Source organism: Balaenoptera musculus, chromosome 19 (assembly GCF_009873245.2).
Source record: "Balaenoptera musculus isolate JJ_BM4_2016_0621 chromosome 19, mBalMus1.pri.v3, whole genome shotgun sequence".
Lineage (NCBI taxonomy): Eukaryota > Metazoa > Chordata > Mammalia > Artiodactyla > Balaenopteridae > Balaenoptera > Balaenoptera musculus.
In genome coordinates, this window is record NC_045803.1 from 18956188 (window position 1) to 18976414 (window position 20227).

Genomic DNA, 20227 nt, shown 5'->3' on the forward strand with positions numbered 1-20227 from the left:
CAATCGGGGTACCAAAGCGAAGGGTATGTGCTGTGGCAGAGATAAAATACTTTCAGTAAGAAATGTGTCCACAGCTTTTCAGGATAAGCAGGGGTGGAAAGTCCCCTTGAAACAAATGTTATTAGTAAGACAGTGAATTCATAGAAAGGCCTTGCACTGTTATATGAAATTATGGTGCCCGGTTGGGGGAGCTTTTGGCCTGACCAGGGCAGGCCTGGGACAATTCTTCCTGACATGCAGAGACCACTTTGCATGAAGACCCCAAGCCTGCTGGGAGGCAAAGGACCCTGTGTCAGGGGTCCCCAAGACCACCCCCAGGATTGGTGATTCTCCAGGACTCCGAATATAGTCGTGCTCACGGCTAAGATTTATTACAGCCAAAGGACACAAAGCAAAATCAGCAAAGGGAAGGGTACATGGGGTGAGGTCCAGAGGAAACCAGGCACTGCTTGCAAGAGTCTCTCTCTGTGGGTCACACGGGACATGCTTAATTCCTGCAGCAACCAGTTGTAACAACATGTGTGAGGTGCTGTCTACCAGGGAGACGCACCTGAACTTCGGGGCCCAGGTTTTTATCGGGGTCTGGTCACACAGACACTCTGCAGCATGCACCAAAATTCCATACTCCCAGGAGGAGAGCCGGTGTACAGCATCAACCACGTGGTTTGCACAAACTGTCTGTGAGCCCCCTTTATCACTTAGGGAAAGATTCATATGATTATAGAACACTGTTTACCAGTCAAGTTCCCAGATGCCAGCCAAGGCCAGCCTTGCCAGTGGGCCTTTCCAAGGACAGCAGTCTCAGGCCTACTGTGCGAACTCTTTTCTGCACAGACCCAGTCTCCCAACCCCTGCTCCATGAAACTTGAAACGGTGGGGTTGTGTTTGGGTGAACCCAGCAGGCCTTAATCAAAGCCCACCGACAGGAAGAGATCCCAAAGAGGAATTCATGGGAGCAGGACACATTCAGGCTGGAGGCCCAGCTCACAAGCCTCATGGCTTGGGAAGAAAGGGCTGGCTCTGACAGCCTGTGATCCAGCCTCCCTGGCTGGTGTGTTGCTCTAGGACAAACATTGTCCGGGAACTAAGAAAATGATCATCGTGGGGCCTGGGGCTGAGGCCCACGGCAGTCTGTGCAGGGCCCCGGGCCAGTTAAGGGCAGTACTAGAATGGACTGATGTCCATGGGACTGTGCAGGTTCAGTATTCAGTAGTGCTGCCATATGGCCAAGAGGAGGAATAGCAACCATGGACAGATAACTCTCTTGGAAAATGTGCACAGTCATGAATGATTTGGCAGGAGATATTCAATATACGGCAATACAAGCCAGATGTTGTTAGTGAATTCCAAAGACAGTGGAAATGCCTCTGTTTTGTATTGAATGTTTCTTGAAATAAATGCGCCATTGGCTAGGGGTGTGAGAAGACAAAGACAGTTCCCCCTTCACCGGGCATTTGGAACCAGGAATTCTTTCTGTGGACTCAGATAATTTAAGGGGGGATGTTGGTTGGACTTTGAATGAATGGGGAGGAAGGGGTTCTAATAAGTGGTTAGAAACATAAAGGAGATGTGACAATATTTGTAGCCCAAGTTTATTGTGATTATATAAACAGTTTTTCTGTATGGTTTCAATTTCATAAATGTGTGTGTACATGTGCGAACAGGAAAAAGAAAAGCTACACTCCAACATTTTCATGGTAGTTAACTCAGGGTTCACGGAATGATGGTTTTTTTTCTTCTTTGTGTCTTTATGTATTTTGGTGATAAAAACCATATTACCGTCATGGTATGAGAAAAACTACCAGTGATTTTTTTTTTACAATGATTGGAAAGAGATGTACCATATTAGAGAGAGGTTGGGCACAGGATTAAGGATAATTTTTTCTCAGCTTCTTCATACATCTATGGTCTTTCTAAATTATTCACAATGATCTGCAGTTAGGGGAAAGGGACCTTTTTAAAAGATTAAACCAGAAGTTTGGCTTTGGGTGGGTTGAGAGGAAGGACTGGAGATGGGAGATGATGATAGTGGAGGAGAGAAGGGAGAGGCAAGGAGACATTTGCCCAAGATACTGTGACAGAGAAGGTGATGCGCGGGGTAATGGCTTAGTCATCTCCTGAGGGAGGGCTCGCGCCACGAGCTGCCGCTGGGGCAGGGAGAGCCACAGGAGGAGGCAGGAGCAGAGAAAAAGATGGGGAAAAGAGAGCCAGGAGGGGGAAAGAGGACCATTGGAGGGGCAGCCAAGGCAGGGAGACCAGAGAACTAGTGATTCTGCAACTAGGGGTGGAGGTGTGAAGGAGGGCAGAGGGACGGAAGGGGCAGCTGGAGAAGGTGGTGGCAGGGGGTAGGGCTGTGAGCAAGTCAGGTATTGAGGACGCTTGGGCAGGCTGAAGTGACAGTGTCCTGGATGGGGCACGGAGTAGGCAGGGAGCAAGGGCAGTGAGGCCGCTGTGGGGAGCCAAGGACATCTTGATGGATGGTCCCTAATCTTGGGACAACGAGAGAAAACAGGCAGATGTCCCCTTATAGAGACAGAAGCCCTCTGGCCAAAATAGACAGAAACACCTGAGAGTCCTTCCACTGACTCAAAAGATGAGAAGAACATGAGAAGCATCTGAAGATGACAAAGCAAAATGCACACTTGGAAAGTCACCATTCCCCCTCCCTCTGGGTGACGACAACCAGCAGAGACCCCCTCACCCCCAGGCCTTCTCAGTCATCCCAGAGGGTTGGGATAGGGCTTAGGGTTCCCAGAGGAAGCAGTGGTTTTCCCAACAAGAAGATCATGGGGCTGGGTGGGGGGATGGGGGGTGGATAAGGGCCACAGAATAGGAGAGAGTGGATGTCTGTCGGGACCTGGTATGTGCCAGGCAGGCCCTGGGGTGGCCCCAGCACACAGCTGATCCTGTGAGGCCTGGGGAGGTTTAGGGAGGCCCAGGAGGTCATGTAACCACCCAGGGTCAAACAGCTGGTAGGTCACTGATGTGGGGCCTGAACCACTTGGATAGTCCCCAGACCCTCCTGCCTAGTCTGCCTGGCTTGGTACCCACCAAGACCCAGAAGATGACACAGAAGATGCTCCTCCAAGGTGATCTGGAGGGTAAGGAGCTATCCTCCACCTAGTTACCCAAACCAGAACCCAGGAACCAGCCTTGACTCACTCCGCCCTGTCCCCCTCCTGCCCCTGAAGCCAGATGAGACAGCAAAACTCGGAACTGACTGTCCTTCCCAGTGGGCCCTGTCCCAGCCACACGGTCATCTGTGGCCTGGCCCCTGATGGCCATTGCCATCTCCCAGCCCTGCTCCCTCCTCACCCCCTCCTGACTGACCAGCAGTGCCCCCAAGCAGGCCCACTAGGGTCTGCTGGCTACGCCCAGAAGACTTTGGAAGAGTTCTTGGTGGCCACCTCTCTGTAACCTCATCTGACCATCACATCCCTGTTCCTCTGCCCCTGCTTCCTGCCCCTTGTGGCACTGACCTGTGCTCAGGCCTACCTCTCCCAATCACCCTTCATGGACAGGTCCCAGGTCTGGCCACTTTTCTGTCCTCTTGTGATCACCTAGGCCTAGCCGTAATACCATCTCTGTGGATGGAATTGAATATTCCAAATGAGAAGGAGACCCAGAGAGATAACACAGCTCAGAGACCCCAGGTGGGTCTCAGGCACAGCCTCTAACAAAAGGTGGTGAGCTCCTGGTCCAGCGGTCTCCATCCCTGCTCCCACTGTTTCCAAATTAACAGGCTGACAGCTGCCACATTAACCTCATCTCTCTCTGGTGACTTGAAACTAGGGTGAGCCCTCACTTTGCTTCTTCTTCTTGCACTTTGCTCAGAAATGTCTCTCCAAATCTTTGGGATCCTTGAATGTCTGGGAACTCAGTACTGGGGAACTCTCCACAAGAGGAGACATAAGCTTATGGGACATTTTGGTTCCACCTAACACTGGGCCACCTACCCACAGCTTCACGGTGCAGTCATAGGAGCCACTGAGGACCTTTGTGTCATCCACACAGAAGTGGCAGGAACTCACAATGTGCTGGTGTCCCCTCATAATTTTAAATGGGATCTGAAAAAAGGATAGACTGAATGAGTTCAGAAGGTTGCAGAATACCAGATCAATAGTTTAAAAATCAATAGTATTCCTATACACTTGCAATGAACACTCCAGAAAAAAAATTAAGAAGAAAATTGCATTTACAAAAGCATCAAAATAGGAATAAATTTAACCAAAAAAGTGTAACACTTATACTCTGAAAATTACAAAACATTGTTAAAATAAATTTTAAAAGACTTAAATAAATGGAAAAGCAACCCATGTTCATGGATTAGCAGACTTACTATTCTTATGAAAATACCCTCCAAAGTATTTGGAGTGATCTACAGATTCAACACCATCCCATCAAAATCCCAGCAGACTTCTTTTCTAAAATTGACAAGCTGATCCTGGTATCGGAGAGACAGCAGTGAGCGGTCCTGAAGAGAGATCTTAGTTCCCTGCCTAGGAATTGAACCTGGACAGCTTGGATGAAAACCAGGAATACTAGTCGCTAGACCACCAGGGGCTAGAGGCTAGAAGCAAAGTTCCCCTGGCCCTTGCCCCATTTGAAAAATGAATTTCTCAAAGAGGCAAAAATTGTAAAAACAGGCCCAAAGTTTATTATTAGAGACATAGGGCAACAAGTGGGAAAGCACACAGAGAAACAGTTTGTTCATTTAAGACAGAAGCAAGGCAGAAATACACACCTGGAGAGAAAGACTGTGGGCATCCTCCCTAATGAGGAAAAGTGCAGTAAAGAGGTGGTTAAGTCATTTATATAGGGGCAGTTCTTCCACATCTTTGGCCAATTTTCTTACTTCTTTTCCCACATCTGACTTGTTCTAGGACACTCCCCAACATGCGTGCACATCTTTTTGTCAAGATGGATTCCAGCGTAGAGGCTTGTGGAGGCTTGGCGTCACCTGTTATGGGGTGGTGGCCCCTCCTTTTTGACCCCCAAGGAGTCTTTCTGCACCTTTGCAGTCAGGGAGTTTTCCTTGACCTCAGGAGTGGTCATCTTATCTCTTTACTCCAGCAGAGCTCAGCTCCTGCCAGCTCCTGCCATTAACCTCGTCCTTGGCGTGTCCAGGGAAAACAAAGCTTCGATTGTATTCCACTTGACAAAAACCAGCTGTTCAGCCCAGGGGCCCATCTACCTCCTACCTCAATCCTCAAATTTACACAGAAACTCAAGGGAAGCAGAATAACCAAAAAATTCTTGTAAAGGAACAAAGGTAGAGGTCTCACAATTTCCAACTTCAAAACTCTTTTCAAAACATACAAAGAGACAGTAATCAAGACAGTGTAGTATTAGCATAAGGATAGACATATAGATGGATGAAATAGAACTAAGAATCCAGAAATAAGCACTCATATTTTTGGTCACTTGATTTTCAACAAGGGTGCCAAGATAATTAAAAAGGGAAAGAAAAATCTTTTCAACAAATTGTGCTGGGACAAGTGAATATCCACATGCAAAAGAATGAAGTTGGACCCTTATCTCATACCATATACAAAAATTAACTCAAAATGGATCAAAGACCTAAATGTGAGAGCTAAAATTACAAGCCTCTTAGAAGAAAACATGGGTGTAAATCTTTGTGAATTTGCATTAGTCAATGGTTTCTTAGATATGACAACAAAAGCACAAGCAGCAGCAGCAAAAACAACAACAATGATAAACTGGACATTATCAAAATAAAAAACTTTTGTGCTTCAAAGGACACAATCAAGAAAGTGAAAAACAACCCATACAACGGAAGAACATTTTTGCAAATCATATACCAGGTAAGGGACTTGTATCTAGAATACGTAAAACACTCTTAAAACTCAACAATAAAGAAACAATCTAATTTAAAAATAGGCAAATGATATGAACAGGCATTTCTGCAAAAAAGATATGTAAATAATCTATAAGCACTTGGAAACGTGCTCAACATCTTAAGTCATTAGGGAAATGTAAATCAAAACCATATTGTGTAAAGAGAGTAAATCCTAAAAGTTCTCATCACAAGGAAAAAAATATTATCTATTTCTTTCATGTTGTATCTATATGAGATGATGGATGCTCACTAAACCTATTATGGTCATCATTTCATGATGTATGTAAGTCAAAACATTATGTTGTACACCTTAAGCTTATGCAGTGCCGTATGTCAATTATACCTCGATAAAACTGGGGGAAAAAAGACATTCGATTATAGTACCTAAATATAGAAAACAGAACAAACCAAACAAACAAAGAAACATATTGAGATACCACTTTATACCTAGTTGAATGTCTGTAATCAAAAAATCAGACAATAACAAGAGAAATCGGAACTCTCATATAGGGCTGGTGTGAATGTAAAATCGTGCAGCCACTTTGGAAAATAGTTCAGCAATTCCTCAAAATTTAAACATATGTGTGAACTTATGATCCAGCAACTTTACTCCTAGGTGTTTACCTAAGAAAAATGAAACCAAATGTCCACATAAAAACTTGAACATGGGCATTCATAGAAATATTATTCATAATAATCAAAAATTGGAAACACCACACACCTATGGTCAATTAATCTTCAACAAAGGAGGCAAGAATATACAATGGAGAAAAGACATTCTCTTCAGCAAGTAGTGTGGGGAAGCTGGACAGCTACACGTAAAACAATGAAGTTAGACCACTCCCTCACACCATACACAAAAAATAAACTCAAAATGGCTTAAAGACTTAAATATAAGACATGACAACATAAAACTCATAGAAGAGAACATAGGCAAAACATTCTCTGGTGTAAATCATAGCAATGTTTTCTTAGGTCAGACTCCCAAGGCAAAAGAAATAAAAGCAAAAATAACCAAATAGGACCTAATCAAACTTACAAGCTTTTGCACAGCAAAGAAAACCATAAACAAAATGAAAAGACAACCTATGGAGTAGGAGAAAATATTTGCAAATGAAGCTGCAACTGACAAGAGCTTAATTTCCAAAATATACAAACAGCTCACATGACTCAACAACAACAACAAAACAAACAGCCCAATCAAAAAAAGGGGCAGAAGACCTAAACAGACATTTCTCCAAAGAAGACATACAGATGGCCAACAGGCACATGAAGAGATGCTCAACATCGCTATTAGAGAAATGCAAATCAAAACTACAATGAGGTATCACTTCATACCAGTCAGAATGGCCATCATCAAACAATCTACAAATAATAAGTGCTGGAGAGGGTGTTGAGAAAAGTGAACACTCCTCCACTGTTGGTGGGAATGTAAATTGGTGCAGCCACTATGGAGAACAGTATGGATGTTCCTCAAAAAACTAAAAATAGAGCTGCCATATGATCCAGCCATCCCACTCCTGGGCATATATCCAGAAAAGATGAAAACTCTAACTCGAAAAGATACATGCACCACAGTGTTCATAGCAGCATTATTTACAATAGCCAAGGCATAAAATCAACCTAAGTGCCCAGTGACAGATGAATGGATAAAGAAGATGTGGTATAAATATGCAATGAAATATTACTCAGCCATAAAAAAGAATGAAATAATGCCATTTCCAGCAACATGGATGAACTAGAGATTATCATACTAAGTGAAGTAAGTCAGACAGAGAATGACAAATATCATATGATATGACTTATATGTGGAATGTAAAAAAGAAAAGATACAAATGAACTTATTTACAAAACAGAAACAGACTCACAGACATAGAAAACAAACTTATGGTTACCAAAGATGAAAAGGAGGGGAGGGATAAATTAGGAGTTTGGGATTAGCAGATACACACTACTATATATAAAATAAACAGCAAGGACCTATGGTATAGCACAGGGAACTATATTCAACATCTTGTAATAAACTCTAATGGAAAAGAATCTGAAAAAGAATATATACAACATATATTCAGAATATATATATACTGAATCACTTTGCTCTACTCCAGAAACTAATACAACATTGTAAATCAACTACACTTCAATTTTTTAAAAATTGAAAAGATGAACTGGAAACGATCCAAACGTGACCATCCACTGATGAATGAATAAATAAAATGAGGCATATCCACACAATAGAATATTACTAGGCAATAAAAAAGAAATGAAGGACTTCTTCTGATATGGCATGTGAGAAGCTTGGAAGTCACCACTCCATCGTCACAACAAGGAAAAAGCAGAACAAACTGAAAAATCAACAACTCTTCTTAGATCCATAAGAGAAGTGAGGTCACAAGGCGAATGGCTGCCCACCAAATTGGAGAGATAGACAGGCAAATACAAAGAATTCCAAGTTACCAGAGCAGAAATCCAGGAGCAGCAACCTCCATGGGCACCAACGGCAGGATAGGGAAACCTGAACTGTAATTGACAAATGGCGGAAGGCTGAGTGTGGACAACTCGGAGAGCTGCGTTACTGGGTCCCCCCCACTTCTGTGAGTGTTACCTCCAGGAACAGTCCTAATCCTCACAGTGAAAGCTGGAGAAAAGTCCCCTCGTGCTTCCAGCAGGGAAAGGGAAAAGGAACCATCCTGAAATATGCCACAACATCCTGTTCTTCTTAAGCTCTGCCCTCAGGAGAAACTAACCAGAGCCGAACCTGCTTGGATTTTATCGGAGACTAACTGTCCTGGGGAAGGGGAAACACCCAACCCCAGCCCCCTCTAGCCATCCTATTCCACATGAAAGCGAGGGGTGAGGGTTGCAGACTAAACAGCACATGTGAAGTTCACAATCCAGAGGCACAGGCTCACTAAAAGACAGAGACCTAATCATAGGATTGTAGAATGCTTCTCCACACCCCACACCTTGCGACCACATTATTAAAAGCTTATTTATAGCAGCTCCTTTTACCTAGTACATCATGTCTGCCCATCAAAAAAAAAAATTACGAGAAATACTAAGAGGCAGAAAACAGTTTTTTTTTTCAGAAAAAAATATTTGAAGCAATAATGATTGAGAATTTCCCCCAAATTAATTTCAAACACTAAACCATCGATCAAGGAAGCTCCGAGAACACCAAACAGGATAAATGCAAAAAAAGAACTACACCTACGCATATCATTTTAAAGCTACAGAAAATTAAAGATAAAAAATCCTGAAAGAAGCCAGAGGAAAAAACACCTTACCTATAGAGGAGCAAAGATAAGCCTGACATCCAGCTTCTCCTCAGAAACCATGCAAGTAAGAAGAGACTGGGGACTTCCCTGGTGGCACAGTGGTTGAGAGTCTGCCTGCAAATGCAGGGGACACGGGTTCGAGCCCGGGTCTGGGAGGATCCCACATGCTGCGGAGCAACTAGGCCCGTGTGCCACAACTGCTGAGCCTGCGTGCCACAGCTATTGAAGCCTGCGCGCCTAGGGCCCGTGCTCCGCAACAGGAGAAGCCACCTCAATGAGAAGCCCGTGCACCACAACGAAGAGTGGCCCCTGCTCGCTGCACACAGCGACGGAGACCCAACGCAGCCAAAAATAAATAAATAAATATATATATTTTAAAAAAATAATAGACTGAAATATTTTAAGTATTGAGAGAAAAAAATCATCAACCTAGAAATTTGTAACCTGCAAAATTATCCTTCAGAAGTAAAGGAGAGGGCTTCCCTGGTGGCACAGTGGTTGAGAATCTGCTTGCCAATGCAGGGCACACGGGTTCAAGCCCTGGTCTGGGAAGATCCCACATGCCACGGAGCAACTAGGTCCGTGAGCCACAACTACTGAGCCTGCGCGTCTGGAGCCTGTGCCTCACAACAAGAGAGGCCGCAACAGTGAAAGGCCCACGCACATCGATGAAGAGTGGCCCCCGCTTGCCACAACTAGAGAAAGCCCTCGCATAGAAACGAAGACCCAACACAGCCAAAAAAAAAAAAAAGTAAAGGAGAAATAAAGACTTCCTCAGACAAACAAAAACTGAGGAAACTTGTTACCAGTAGATCTGCCTTGAGAGAAACATTAAAAGTTCTTTAGCGAGAAGGAAAATGACATAGGTCAGAAACTCAGATCTTCATAAAGAAAGGAAGAGCATCAAAAAAAGAGAAAAGTGAAGGTAAAAGAAATACTTGAATTGTTCTTATTCCTAATTGATCTAACAGATAATAGTTTGTTCAAAATAATAATAGCAACTACATATATATGTATATATGAAATAAATGACAGCAATGAAAGGGACAGGAGGGACGAATTAGAAATATTTTGTTACTTTAAGGTACCCACACTACCCATTAAGCAGTATAGGGCTATTGAAAGTAGACTTGAATTAAATATAAATGTAAACTATAAATGCAAACTCTTGGGCAACCACTTTAAAAAGTAAAATAGAGGTACATCTGATATGCTAAGAAAGGAGAGAAAATGAAATCACATAAAATACTCAATTAAAACTGCAAAGGGCAGGGACTTCCCTGGTGGTCCAGCAGTTAAGACTCTGTGCTTCCAATGCAGGGGAAATGGGTTCAATCTCTGGTCAGGGAACTAAGATCATGCAAGCCACGTGGCATGGCCAAAAAAAAAAAAAATTCAAAAAACAAGGGCAACAAATAAAAAACAGTGACAAATATGGTAGTTATTAATCTAACTATATCAACAATCGCTTTGAATGGTCTAAATGCACCAATTAAAAGACAGAGACTGTCAGAGTGGATCAAAAAACAAGACCCAACAATATGTTGTCTACAAGAAACCCACTTTAGATATAAAGACACATATAGATTAAAAGTAAATGGATGAAGAAAAATATACCATACTAACACTATCAAAAATTTCAGACAGAGCAGACTTCACAGCAAGAAAATTTATCAGGGCTAAAGAGAGACATCACATAATGATAAAAAGGTCAATTCTCCAAGAAGATATAGTAATCCTTAATGTGCATGTGCAGAACACCAGAGCATCAAACTATGTGAGGCAAAAACTACTAAACTTGCAAAGAGAAATTGATGAGTCCACTATCATAGTTGGAGATTTCAGCACCTCTCTATGAGAAATGGACAGATCCAACAGGCATAAAATTAGTAAGAATACAGAGGAATTCAACAATATCAATCAACTGGATATAATGGACATTTATGGACCACTTCATCCAACAACAGCAGAATACATGTTCTCCTCAAACTCATATGGAATATTCACCAATATAGACCACATTCTAGGCCATAAAACACACCTTAACAAATTTTAAAGAACAAAAATCATACAATGTCTGCTCTCAGAATACAACGGAATTAAACAAGAACTCAATAACAGAAAGATGGTTGGGATATACCAAAATACATGGAGACTAACACTTCTAAATGACACACGGGCCAAAGAAGAAATCTCAAGAGAAGTTTTAACGTATTTTGGGACTTCCCTGGTGGCACCAGTGGTTAAGAATCCGCCTGCCAATGCAGGGGACACAGGTTCAAGCCCTGGTCCGGGAAGATCCCACATGCCGTGGAGCAACTAAGCCCGTGCACCACAACTACTGAGCCTGCACTCCAGAGCCAGTGAGCCACAACTACTAAGCCCACGCTCTGCAACTACTGAAGCCCGCGCGCCTAGAGCCCAGCTCCGCAACGAGAGAAGCCAATGCAATGAGAAGCCCAGGCACCGCAATGAAGATCCAATGCAGCCAAAAATAAATAAATGAAATTTCAAAAAGTTGTAACATATTTTGAACTAGACAAAAACGAAAATACAACTTACCAAATTTGTGGGATGCAGTGAAAGTAGTGCTTAAAGGGAAATTTATAGCATTGAATGCATACATGAAAAAAGAAGGAAAATCTAAAATCAATCATCTAAACTTCCACCTTAAGAAAACAGAAAAAGAAGAGCAAATTAAATCCAAAAGAAGTAGGAGAAAAAAAATACTCGGAATTGCAGCATAATTCAGTGAAATTGAAAATAGGAAATCAATAGAGAAAATCAATTAATACAAAAGCTGATTCTTTAAAAAGATCCATAAAATTGATAAGCCTCTAGCCAGGCTAAGAAAAAAAGAGAGAGAACACAAATTACTAATATCAACACAGGGGGTAGGGAGGTGTCCAGGATGTAGGGGTACTGTAAAGAAAAAAAATGTTGCCTGCTCTTCCAGTTCTACAAGGATCAAGCCATTAGCTACTGCAGTGGCCCACAGACAGTGCACCTGAGGGGAATTCAAGACAGAGAAAAACAGGAAGCATTCTGTGCTTTGGATACAATAGCCCCTACATGGTTAAGACGTGTACTTAAGGAACATTTAAATGATCCCAGTTTTTCCGTCTTCTTCCCATACACAGAAAAGCACTAAAATCATTAACTTGAGATGTCTGTTCTTTGTGATTAGCAGTAAGCTTTCTATGCTTGACTATATGTTTTTCCCGGCAAAAAGTTCATATACCCTGGCTCCTCCCTTACCTCTCTGGAGCCGTCCCTCAGAGCTATCTGAGAGGTTGTCTCCCATGCTACAGTCCGCAGTAAGGTCCAGGAATAAAAGTGAACTGGTAACTTTTACACTGCATTTTTCTTTAAGTTGACAGTGCTGGGAGGAGGGATCTGAGGCTCTGCCGCCAGTCAGTGCCCCCACGGATGCAGGAACTCTGGATGGCGGGACAAGGTTGGGGTGAGGCGAGTGAAGTCCGAGGTGCAGGGATGAGGGGAGGCGGGGGTCTAGGGTAGGGGAGCGGTTTCGGGGTTGTGGGGAACACGGGGCTGTGGGAAGGCGGGAGTGAGCCGGCCCTTCGGCTCTAGGTAGCTGGGAGAGGTGGGACAGGAACTGGGCCGCCAGGAGACGAGATGCGAGGCGCCAGGTCGGGGCTGGGCCGCCAGGGGGCGCAGGCAAACTGAGCCAGGCGGCGGGCGTGGGGCCGGTCAGGGGGCGGGGCCTGGCAGGCGTGGGGCCGGTCAGGGGGTGGGGCCTGGCCGGCGCGGGGCGGGGCGGGGCGGGTCAGGGGGCGGGGCCTGGACAGCAGGCTGCCTGCAGCCCTGGCCGATTGCGGGGCCCAGGACGAGACCCGGTCACTGGTCTGCTCCACTCTCCACCGCCAAAGCCTGCGCCTTGGGGTCGAGACAGCCGACCCTCGGTTCCCTGCTCGGCAGCTGTCTCCGCCTCTAGGCAAAGCTCTCGGTGCTTCGTTCTTTTTCTCATCACAAAAACAGAACTTTGGTATGGGAAAACAGAGCAAGAGCGGGGAAATCCCTCCACCCCCTTCCGGACCTTTCTGGGCAGAGTACTTTTGGGGTGCATTATGGAGAGGGAGCCCCAGGAGCCACGCAGAGAAGTTCCACACTCTTGTACTCTAGGTACATTGTCCGAGGCCCTAACAAAAATAGCATATAGAAGACAGTCCGATGTTTGTAAAAGCAAAAAATGTGAGCTCTTTTTTAGATATATGTAGCGTCCCACAAATATGTTCTACAAATCCGCCTGCGCCTCCCTGGCCGGGCCTTGGTCGCGGTGCCGCGGTGCAGCAGGAACCGGGGAGCAAAGACCCCAGACCAGGAGTGCGCTTGGCGGGCTCCTGCTCTCAGGGGCCAGGGTGGGAGATGGGGGCAGCCACTGACAGGTGGCACGCGATGCCAGGTTACGGCCTGAGCCAGGTGAGCGCTGCTTTAGACGGAGGGCAGGGAGAGACACACCCCCCCTCGGGGGGAGGGGGACAAAACGAGGACACCGGAGGCCGGACTGACGGGCTTGAATGTCAGCAAGTCAGATGGAAGAGGAGAGAGATGAGGTAGAGCCGAAGTGGCTTGGAAGGTCATGGTCAGATCTCCTGACTTCCTCTTAAATGTGCCAGGGAGCCAAGGAGAGGTTTTGAGCTAATTATTTTTAAAATTTGTGACACATCCATGTGTGAGTGTGCCTTTTCAGGCCAAGAATGAAGAATTATCATTGAGAATGTTCTTTAGCAAACCATCTCAGATTGTTGGATGAAATCATCTGGAACATTATTATTCTTGCATTGTGCACCTTCACGTCAAAAGATCATTTGTTAACATTTTCACTGAGCTAAACAACTGCATTAACCTTGCTGTATAAACACTTCCAAGGTGTACTGTTTTCAATCACTGCTCCCCTCTGTTTACTCTAAACTGCTTTTTCTTACTCCAGTTTTTAATTCTGACTTTTTTGTTGTTTGCCAGAGTATTCCCTTGAGTAACTTTTTCCTCAACGAGAGGCATCCTTTCTGAGTTTTTGCAGCTCTGAAGAAAATGTCCTTTTGTTGGCTTCATCAGGGACCAGCAGTTTGGCCAGGCAGAGAATACTTTAGGTCACAAACTTTTCTCCCAGAGTTTTATATAACTTCTCAACTTCTGTTAACCTAATGGATCATAAAAACCTCAGGCCAAAAACAATGTTAAGCCACCTGAATGTGCATGCACCCAAGACTGGTTAAATCCATCAGGGGGCAGCCAGCCAATGGAATACTCTCCACAAAAAAAGAACAAGGAAGCTGTTTCCTTACTAATATGGAGAGACCTCGAGACTTCCCTGGTGGTCTAGTGGGTAAGACTCCACGGTCCCAATGCAGGGGGCCCGGGTTCAAGTTCGATCCCTGGTTGGGGGAACTAGATTCCTCATGCATACCACAACTAAGATCCTGCGTGCCACAACTAAAACCTGGTGCAGCCAAAGTAAATAAATAATTTTTTTTTAAATATGGAAAGATCTCTAAAATAAATTAAAAAAACAAATTTAAAAACCAGGTGCAGAAGAGGTCTAAGGTGTGCTTCCATTTATGTAAAAAACCGGAGGGGTCAGAATACACATGTATGTGCTGGTATGTGCATAAAATAATTCTGTAAGTATGCAGAGGAAACTAGAAACATTTGTTGCCTCCGTAGAGGGAAAGAGGGTAGTTGCGGGGGGGTGGGGGTGCTAGGGAGACTCTTTTTAAAAATTTATTTTATTTAAGTATAGTTGATTTACAGTGTTGTGTTAGCTTCTGGTGTACAGCAAAATGATTCATTTCTATATATAATCCCAAACTCCTAATCCATCCTTCCCCCACTCTCCCTCCCCCTTGACAACCACATAGAGAACACACCATGTCCGTGGGGAGACACTTAATTGTAAAAAACAAAAACAAAAAATGCCCACAAACCTTTTTTATCTATTGAATTTGGATCTTGGGGGTATTCTATAGAGAACAGAAATAAAATACAACGCCTATGCTCTCCTTTAATTTTACTTAAAAATCAGAATAACTGTCACAAATAAAAGCAAGCAAAGCACTGGCACACACTGCTTTCTCTCCAAACAGACTTCAGCACAGAGACCCCAACGCACCCCTGTGGTGGACTGGCCGAGACAGTCAGCCATTCGACAGGCCCAGTTGTGGACTCAGCTGCGAGGTCCTCTGACAGCTGGAGAAGCCTCCCTCTCAGTCTGATCGCAGGCTTTTCCATCTGCATTGGAAAAGGGACAGCCTTGCTCCTATCTTGCGGTGCAGGCATTCACCACCTGTAGGTTTTATTTCCCTCCAATCTTGCAGTGAACTTGACCATCTCCTTCCACATGCGCACGCCAGTCTTTCTTCAGCCCAGGGAGATTTCCTTGTTTCCTTCTGTATTTCTTTCCTCCTCCTGCTCTCTCCCCTCACCCCAATACCTCATATATTTACTGGCTCTTCTGCATCTCCCCTGCCTTCCTCTTCTCTTTTCTCTCATAATTATTGTTCCTTTATATTTTTTCTCGGAGTTCTCAGAGAATCCCAGGAGCTTGTTTTCTAATTTCCTGTTCCAGTTCTCTGCTCTGATTTTAAAGCCTCCATGGAGGATTTTCGTTTGGAAATCCTCTTTTTCATCCCCAAGACTTCTCTCTGTTCACAGATTATTTCTTCTTCCCAGCCACCGGCCTACTTTTCATCAATGCATTGTCTCTCAAATATCATTTAGAATACAAAGTAGTGTTTGGGGGGTTTTATTTCTGTATTATTATTATTCTAAGTTTTCTATTGCTTCTAGTGCTGTTTCATGGGTGACAGGGCTCCCTCACTGACCCCAGGGCATGCACTTGGGAGTGTCACCATGGGGACATTTGGGAGGCTCAGCCGGAGCCCACAGGGTCTGGGTTGGGTGGGCCACTTTGCCCACTAGGTGTGCCTGGGGCAGGGGACTGGGCCCAGTCCCAGCAAGCCAGGTGGCTCCCTCCCAGGTCCCCTTGCCGGCTCTTGAGCTCTCCCCACCCGTTGGGAACAAGCCACACCCCCTCCCCTTGGGGGCGGTTCTGACCTTGGAGAGGGGTTCCTGGTCGCCCCAGAACGCTGCCTTCTCAGGCATCCAGTGCTTCTCCGGCGGTGGCAAGTCATTGCCCACGGCCAGGGGGTTAAGCGAGGGCAGCAGCCGGCCCCGCCGCGCCTCTAAGAGTGAGAGTTTGAAGCGGCCGCAGGCCCTGACCAGGGCTACCCAGGGCAGCTTGCAGGGCCGGTGCGAGCCGTCTCGGATGTGGAGCGAGGACAGCTGCACGTTACTTCTCTGGAGCGCTGTCTTCCCATCCTGGTCCAGGGCTTTTGCGGAGCTGGGGGCGCCCGGGGGCTGGGAGGCCATCTCGGAGCCGGGCCTGGCCACGAACGGTGGCGCCGCGCGCCTGCGCCCCCGCGCCCCCGCGCCCCCACCTTGGGACCCACGCGCCCTTCCTGAGCCCGGACATCTCGCTGCTTCCGCTCAACGCCCAACACGGTTAGCCACAGAAAAATGGACTTCTAGTTCTGGGCGTAAAAGGAATGAGGCCAAGTGTGTGAAACCGGCAGCTCCATCCTCGCGGCCTCGCTTAGGGTCTTCCTGGCTCCGCCTCCCGGAATGATCTGTGTGTCTTCTGCCTTTGTAGGGGTCTCCTGGCCAACCCACTTCACCGTCAACAACAGAGAAACAGTCCATAAATTATAGAATGTGCCCAGGATTAATTAAGATGCAGCTGTTAGGGGTAGGTACACAAAATATATAAGCATGTGAGGGAAATACCGGTCATAATGCCAATGAAATACCAAAGAACAAAATGTCACCTCTTGGGACTCCCCTGGTGGTGCAGTGGTTTAGAATCCGCCTGCCAATGCAGGGGACATGGGTTCAATCCCTGGTCCCGGAAGATCCCACATGCTGCAGAGCAACTAAGCCCATGCGCCACAACTACTGAGCCTGAGCTCTAGAGCCCATGAGCCACAACTACTGAAGCCTGCGTGCCACAACTACTGAAGCCCGTGCACCTAGAGCCCATGCTCCACAACAAGAGAAGCCACCGCAATGAGAAGCCCATGCACCGCAACAAAGAGTAGCCCCCACTCGCCGCAACTAGAGAAAGCCTGCGCACAGCAACAAAGACCCAACACAGCCAAAAATAGATTAATTAATTAATTAATTATTTTTTAAAAACACTTAAAAAAAAAAAGTCACCTCTTGTCCGGGAGCAGACTCAATGCTAGAAAATGACTGCATGGAATTATAACAAAAGAGCAAGGGTTGTCAACCCTGGGGGGTAGAAGTAGAAGTGATTTTCTTCCTTCTTTCTCCTTTTACAATTGTTCTGATTTTTCTATGATGTTACTTTGATAATGGAAAAAAACCTCTGCACTCTACTTTTTCTAAAGGTCTCATGAGGGCAGATGAGGCAGCCTCAGAGCAGGGACCCAGGGCTGCAGTGCAAAGACCTGGAGCTTGTGTGACCCAGGGTGTGGGCACACACTCTTCCACTCTTGGTCCCAGTGCTTTTCTCAGACACTTTGGTGGCATCTACCCCGAGAGGCTGAGGCCACCTGCCAGGATCCTGGTACTGTGCTGCCCACTTGGCTCCTGGCCACCAGCACCAACCACATGAGGGAGGAACCACACTCCCCAGGAAAACATGGGAAAGCGACCACCTCCCTCCCACACGGGTCCTTAAGTAAGTCAGACTGTCCTTATCTGAACCTAGCTTTCTTCACAACAAAACCAGAGAAAAGCCTTTGCTTTTCAATTCTTTTTTAAAGTTTCAGGAAATGAAAACTCAAGAAAAAAATAGAAAAATGCCATTTTAATTAAACTGTACAGTCTGAGTTTTTTCCTCTGACACTAACAGATTAAGTTAAAAATAGAAATCAATTTCAGCAACCTTCCAAGGCAAGCTTTGAAATGTCAAGGTTTTAAAAAAATTATTTTACAGCAAAAATTTACATATAAATACAATCTGTACAATCTATTAACTGAGTGACCAATGAACTTCCATCTGGGAGGAGATCTGGTACTGGGACAGGCCAGGGCAGAATTCAGTTACTGCCTCCTTAGAGGAAGACGCTTCAGCCTAGAAAAGGAAATAAAAGAGAGAGGAGGAAAGTTAGATACAAACGGAAAAACCAAACAGTTCAGTGCGGGAGAAGAACGCCAGGCCTCTCCCTGAGGCAAAGTGGCACAAAATACAGAGGATGACCCACACCATGAAAGAAAGTACCGTTTAATCTGCACTCTTAAGATTCTGTTCCCCCCAAAACACACAGAGAGACTCACTCCTCCACATCTCATATTAAGACCCATTTATAAAAGCAAGTTCTAATCCTGGTTGCACACACCTATCTCATGTATGACCTTTGGGAAGGAACTAAAAACACAAAAAACAAAACCATGTTTGCTCCAGGGCCAAAAGCTCCCGAGCCGTCAGTCTTAAATCTCAGCTTCGTGCACACAAGAATGTTCATGGCGGCTCTACTCACCAAGAAGAGCTGGGTCACACTGACTCTAGATCCGTGCTCTACAGCCCCAAAGTGGAAAACCAAATGCCCCCAACAACGGAACAGATGAGTACTCTGTGGTGTATCCCATAAAGGAATACTCTATGGCAATGAGAACGAACCAGCTGCTGCTACGACAATACAGAGGAATCTCACAAGCCAGATGCAGGAGTTCATAGTACATGGGTCCCTTAAATAAATCTGAAACACAGGCAAGAGTAATCAGTGGTGATAGAAGCCAGAGTGGTTACCTTTGTGGGGCGGGGGTGGGGATGCTAAATGGGAGGGGCTTCTGGAGTGCTGGTTTATTCCTTGCTCTAGGTATATTCAGGGAGTGAACATGCACGGAGCTGGGAACTTACAGTGTGAATGCACTAAAGAGTGTACTTAACTGTATGTTTCCACATCTGTGAAATTCTAGAATGGGCAAAGCTAACTTACAGGCACAGGAGGAAGATCAGTGTCTGCCAGGGAGGGGATGGAGGGGGAGACTGCAAGTCCATCCAGAACTAGGCTGTGCCGTCACTGAAGGAAAGCAGCAGGGGCCCTTGACAAGAGTGAGACCTCAGCCAGGCGCTGGGGATGCAAGTAAGACCCATGTTGTCGTGACCCTCAGAATGCCCCTTGCAGGAGACAGATGCAGACAGGTAATACACAGGGTGGAGTGGGGCACAAAAGATGGAGGGGCCCCTCCAGGCTCCCTGGGGAGAACCTAGGAAGCTTAGGGGTGAGGGGCTATGGAAACTATACCTTTAGCAACCACAAGAGTAATATTTAAATACATTTCACACCTCCGATGCTGCATTCCCTCTATCCCAGTCCCCGCCTCAGAGGTAAGTGCTCTCAGGGGTGTAAGAACCCCTCCAGCCCTCTTCTACGCAAGGATGTACACACATGTGCATGCGGGGAAATCCAAAGGCCTGAGGACAGCAGTACCAGGCATGTACACTGTTCTGCAGCTTCCGGTCTCTAAATGGTAAGTTTTAGATGCCAGTCAGCACACAGCTACCTGCCCACATTTTCTGACTGCTGTGCTCAGCCCACCCCACCACACCCTCCCGATGGGCACTGAAGGGCTTCCACGTGTGCAAGTGCAAATGCCTCCCCGCAGGAATGACTCATCACATGGCCCCAAACGGTCAAGGGTGAGAATATCAGGTGTTGGTGAGGGTCAGTGGGCCTCCCTGGGCCTTGCTTTCCCCGCCTGTGAGAGGAGGGGACACAAGTCACAGCCTGTGTGAGGACTAAACGAGCCCACACCCACGGTGTGCCTCACAGTGCCTGGCCCGGCCCTATCACCACTGGCACGCGCCCTGAGGAAAGGGAAACGTGAACCAACACAGCCGCTTCAGGGGGGCTCTGGATTAAACTGAAATGCTCATATCCTTGTTGTTTCTGAACCATGAGAAGGTCCTGTCCATTCTAAAGAAATAAATGAAAAAGAACAAGGCAGCGGCACTTGTCTTTCCAGACGGCAAAATATACTATAAGGCCAGAGTAATTAAAACAGGGCGGATGAAAAAACAGAAAAATGTCTAAGAAACCAGAAC

General features: G+C 45.7%; 2 protein-coding genes across 2 annotated transcripts in view; both read right to left on the reverse strand.

Annotated features, from left to right (window-relative positions):
* Positions 1 to 16527, reverse strand: part of WDR88 (WD repeat domain 88) — a 44431-nt gene extending 27904 nt beyond the window's left edge. The window contains exons 1-2 of the mRNA XM_036832319.1: positions 16213 to 16527; positions 3957 to 4067 (exon numbers count right to left, since the gene is read on the reverse strand). Coding sequence (XP_036688214.1) covers positions 3957 to 4067; positions 16213 to 16527 — 426 coding nt within the window. The remainder of the gene's footprint in view (positions 1 to 3956; positions 4068 to 16212) is intronic.
* Positions 16528 to 17971: 1444 nt separating this feature from the next.
* The window catches only part of GPATCH1 (G-patch domain containing 1), a 38927-nt gene continuing 36671 nt past the window's right edge, over positions 17972 to 20227 (reverse strand). The window contains exon 20 of the mRNA XM_036834928.1: positions 17972 to 18253. Coding sequence (XP_036690823.1) covers positions 18223 to 18253 — 31 coding nt within the window. The 3' untranslated portion in view covers positions 17972 to 18222. The remainder of the gene's footprint in view (positions 18254 to 20227) is intronic.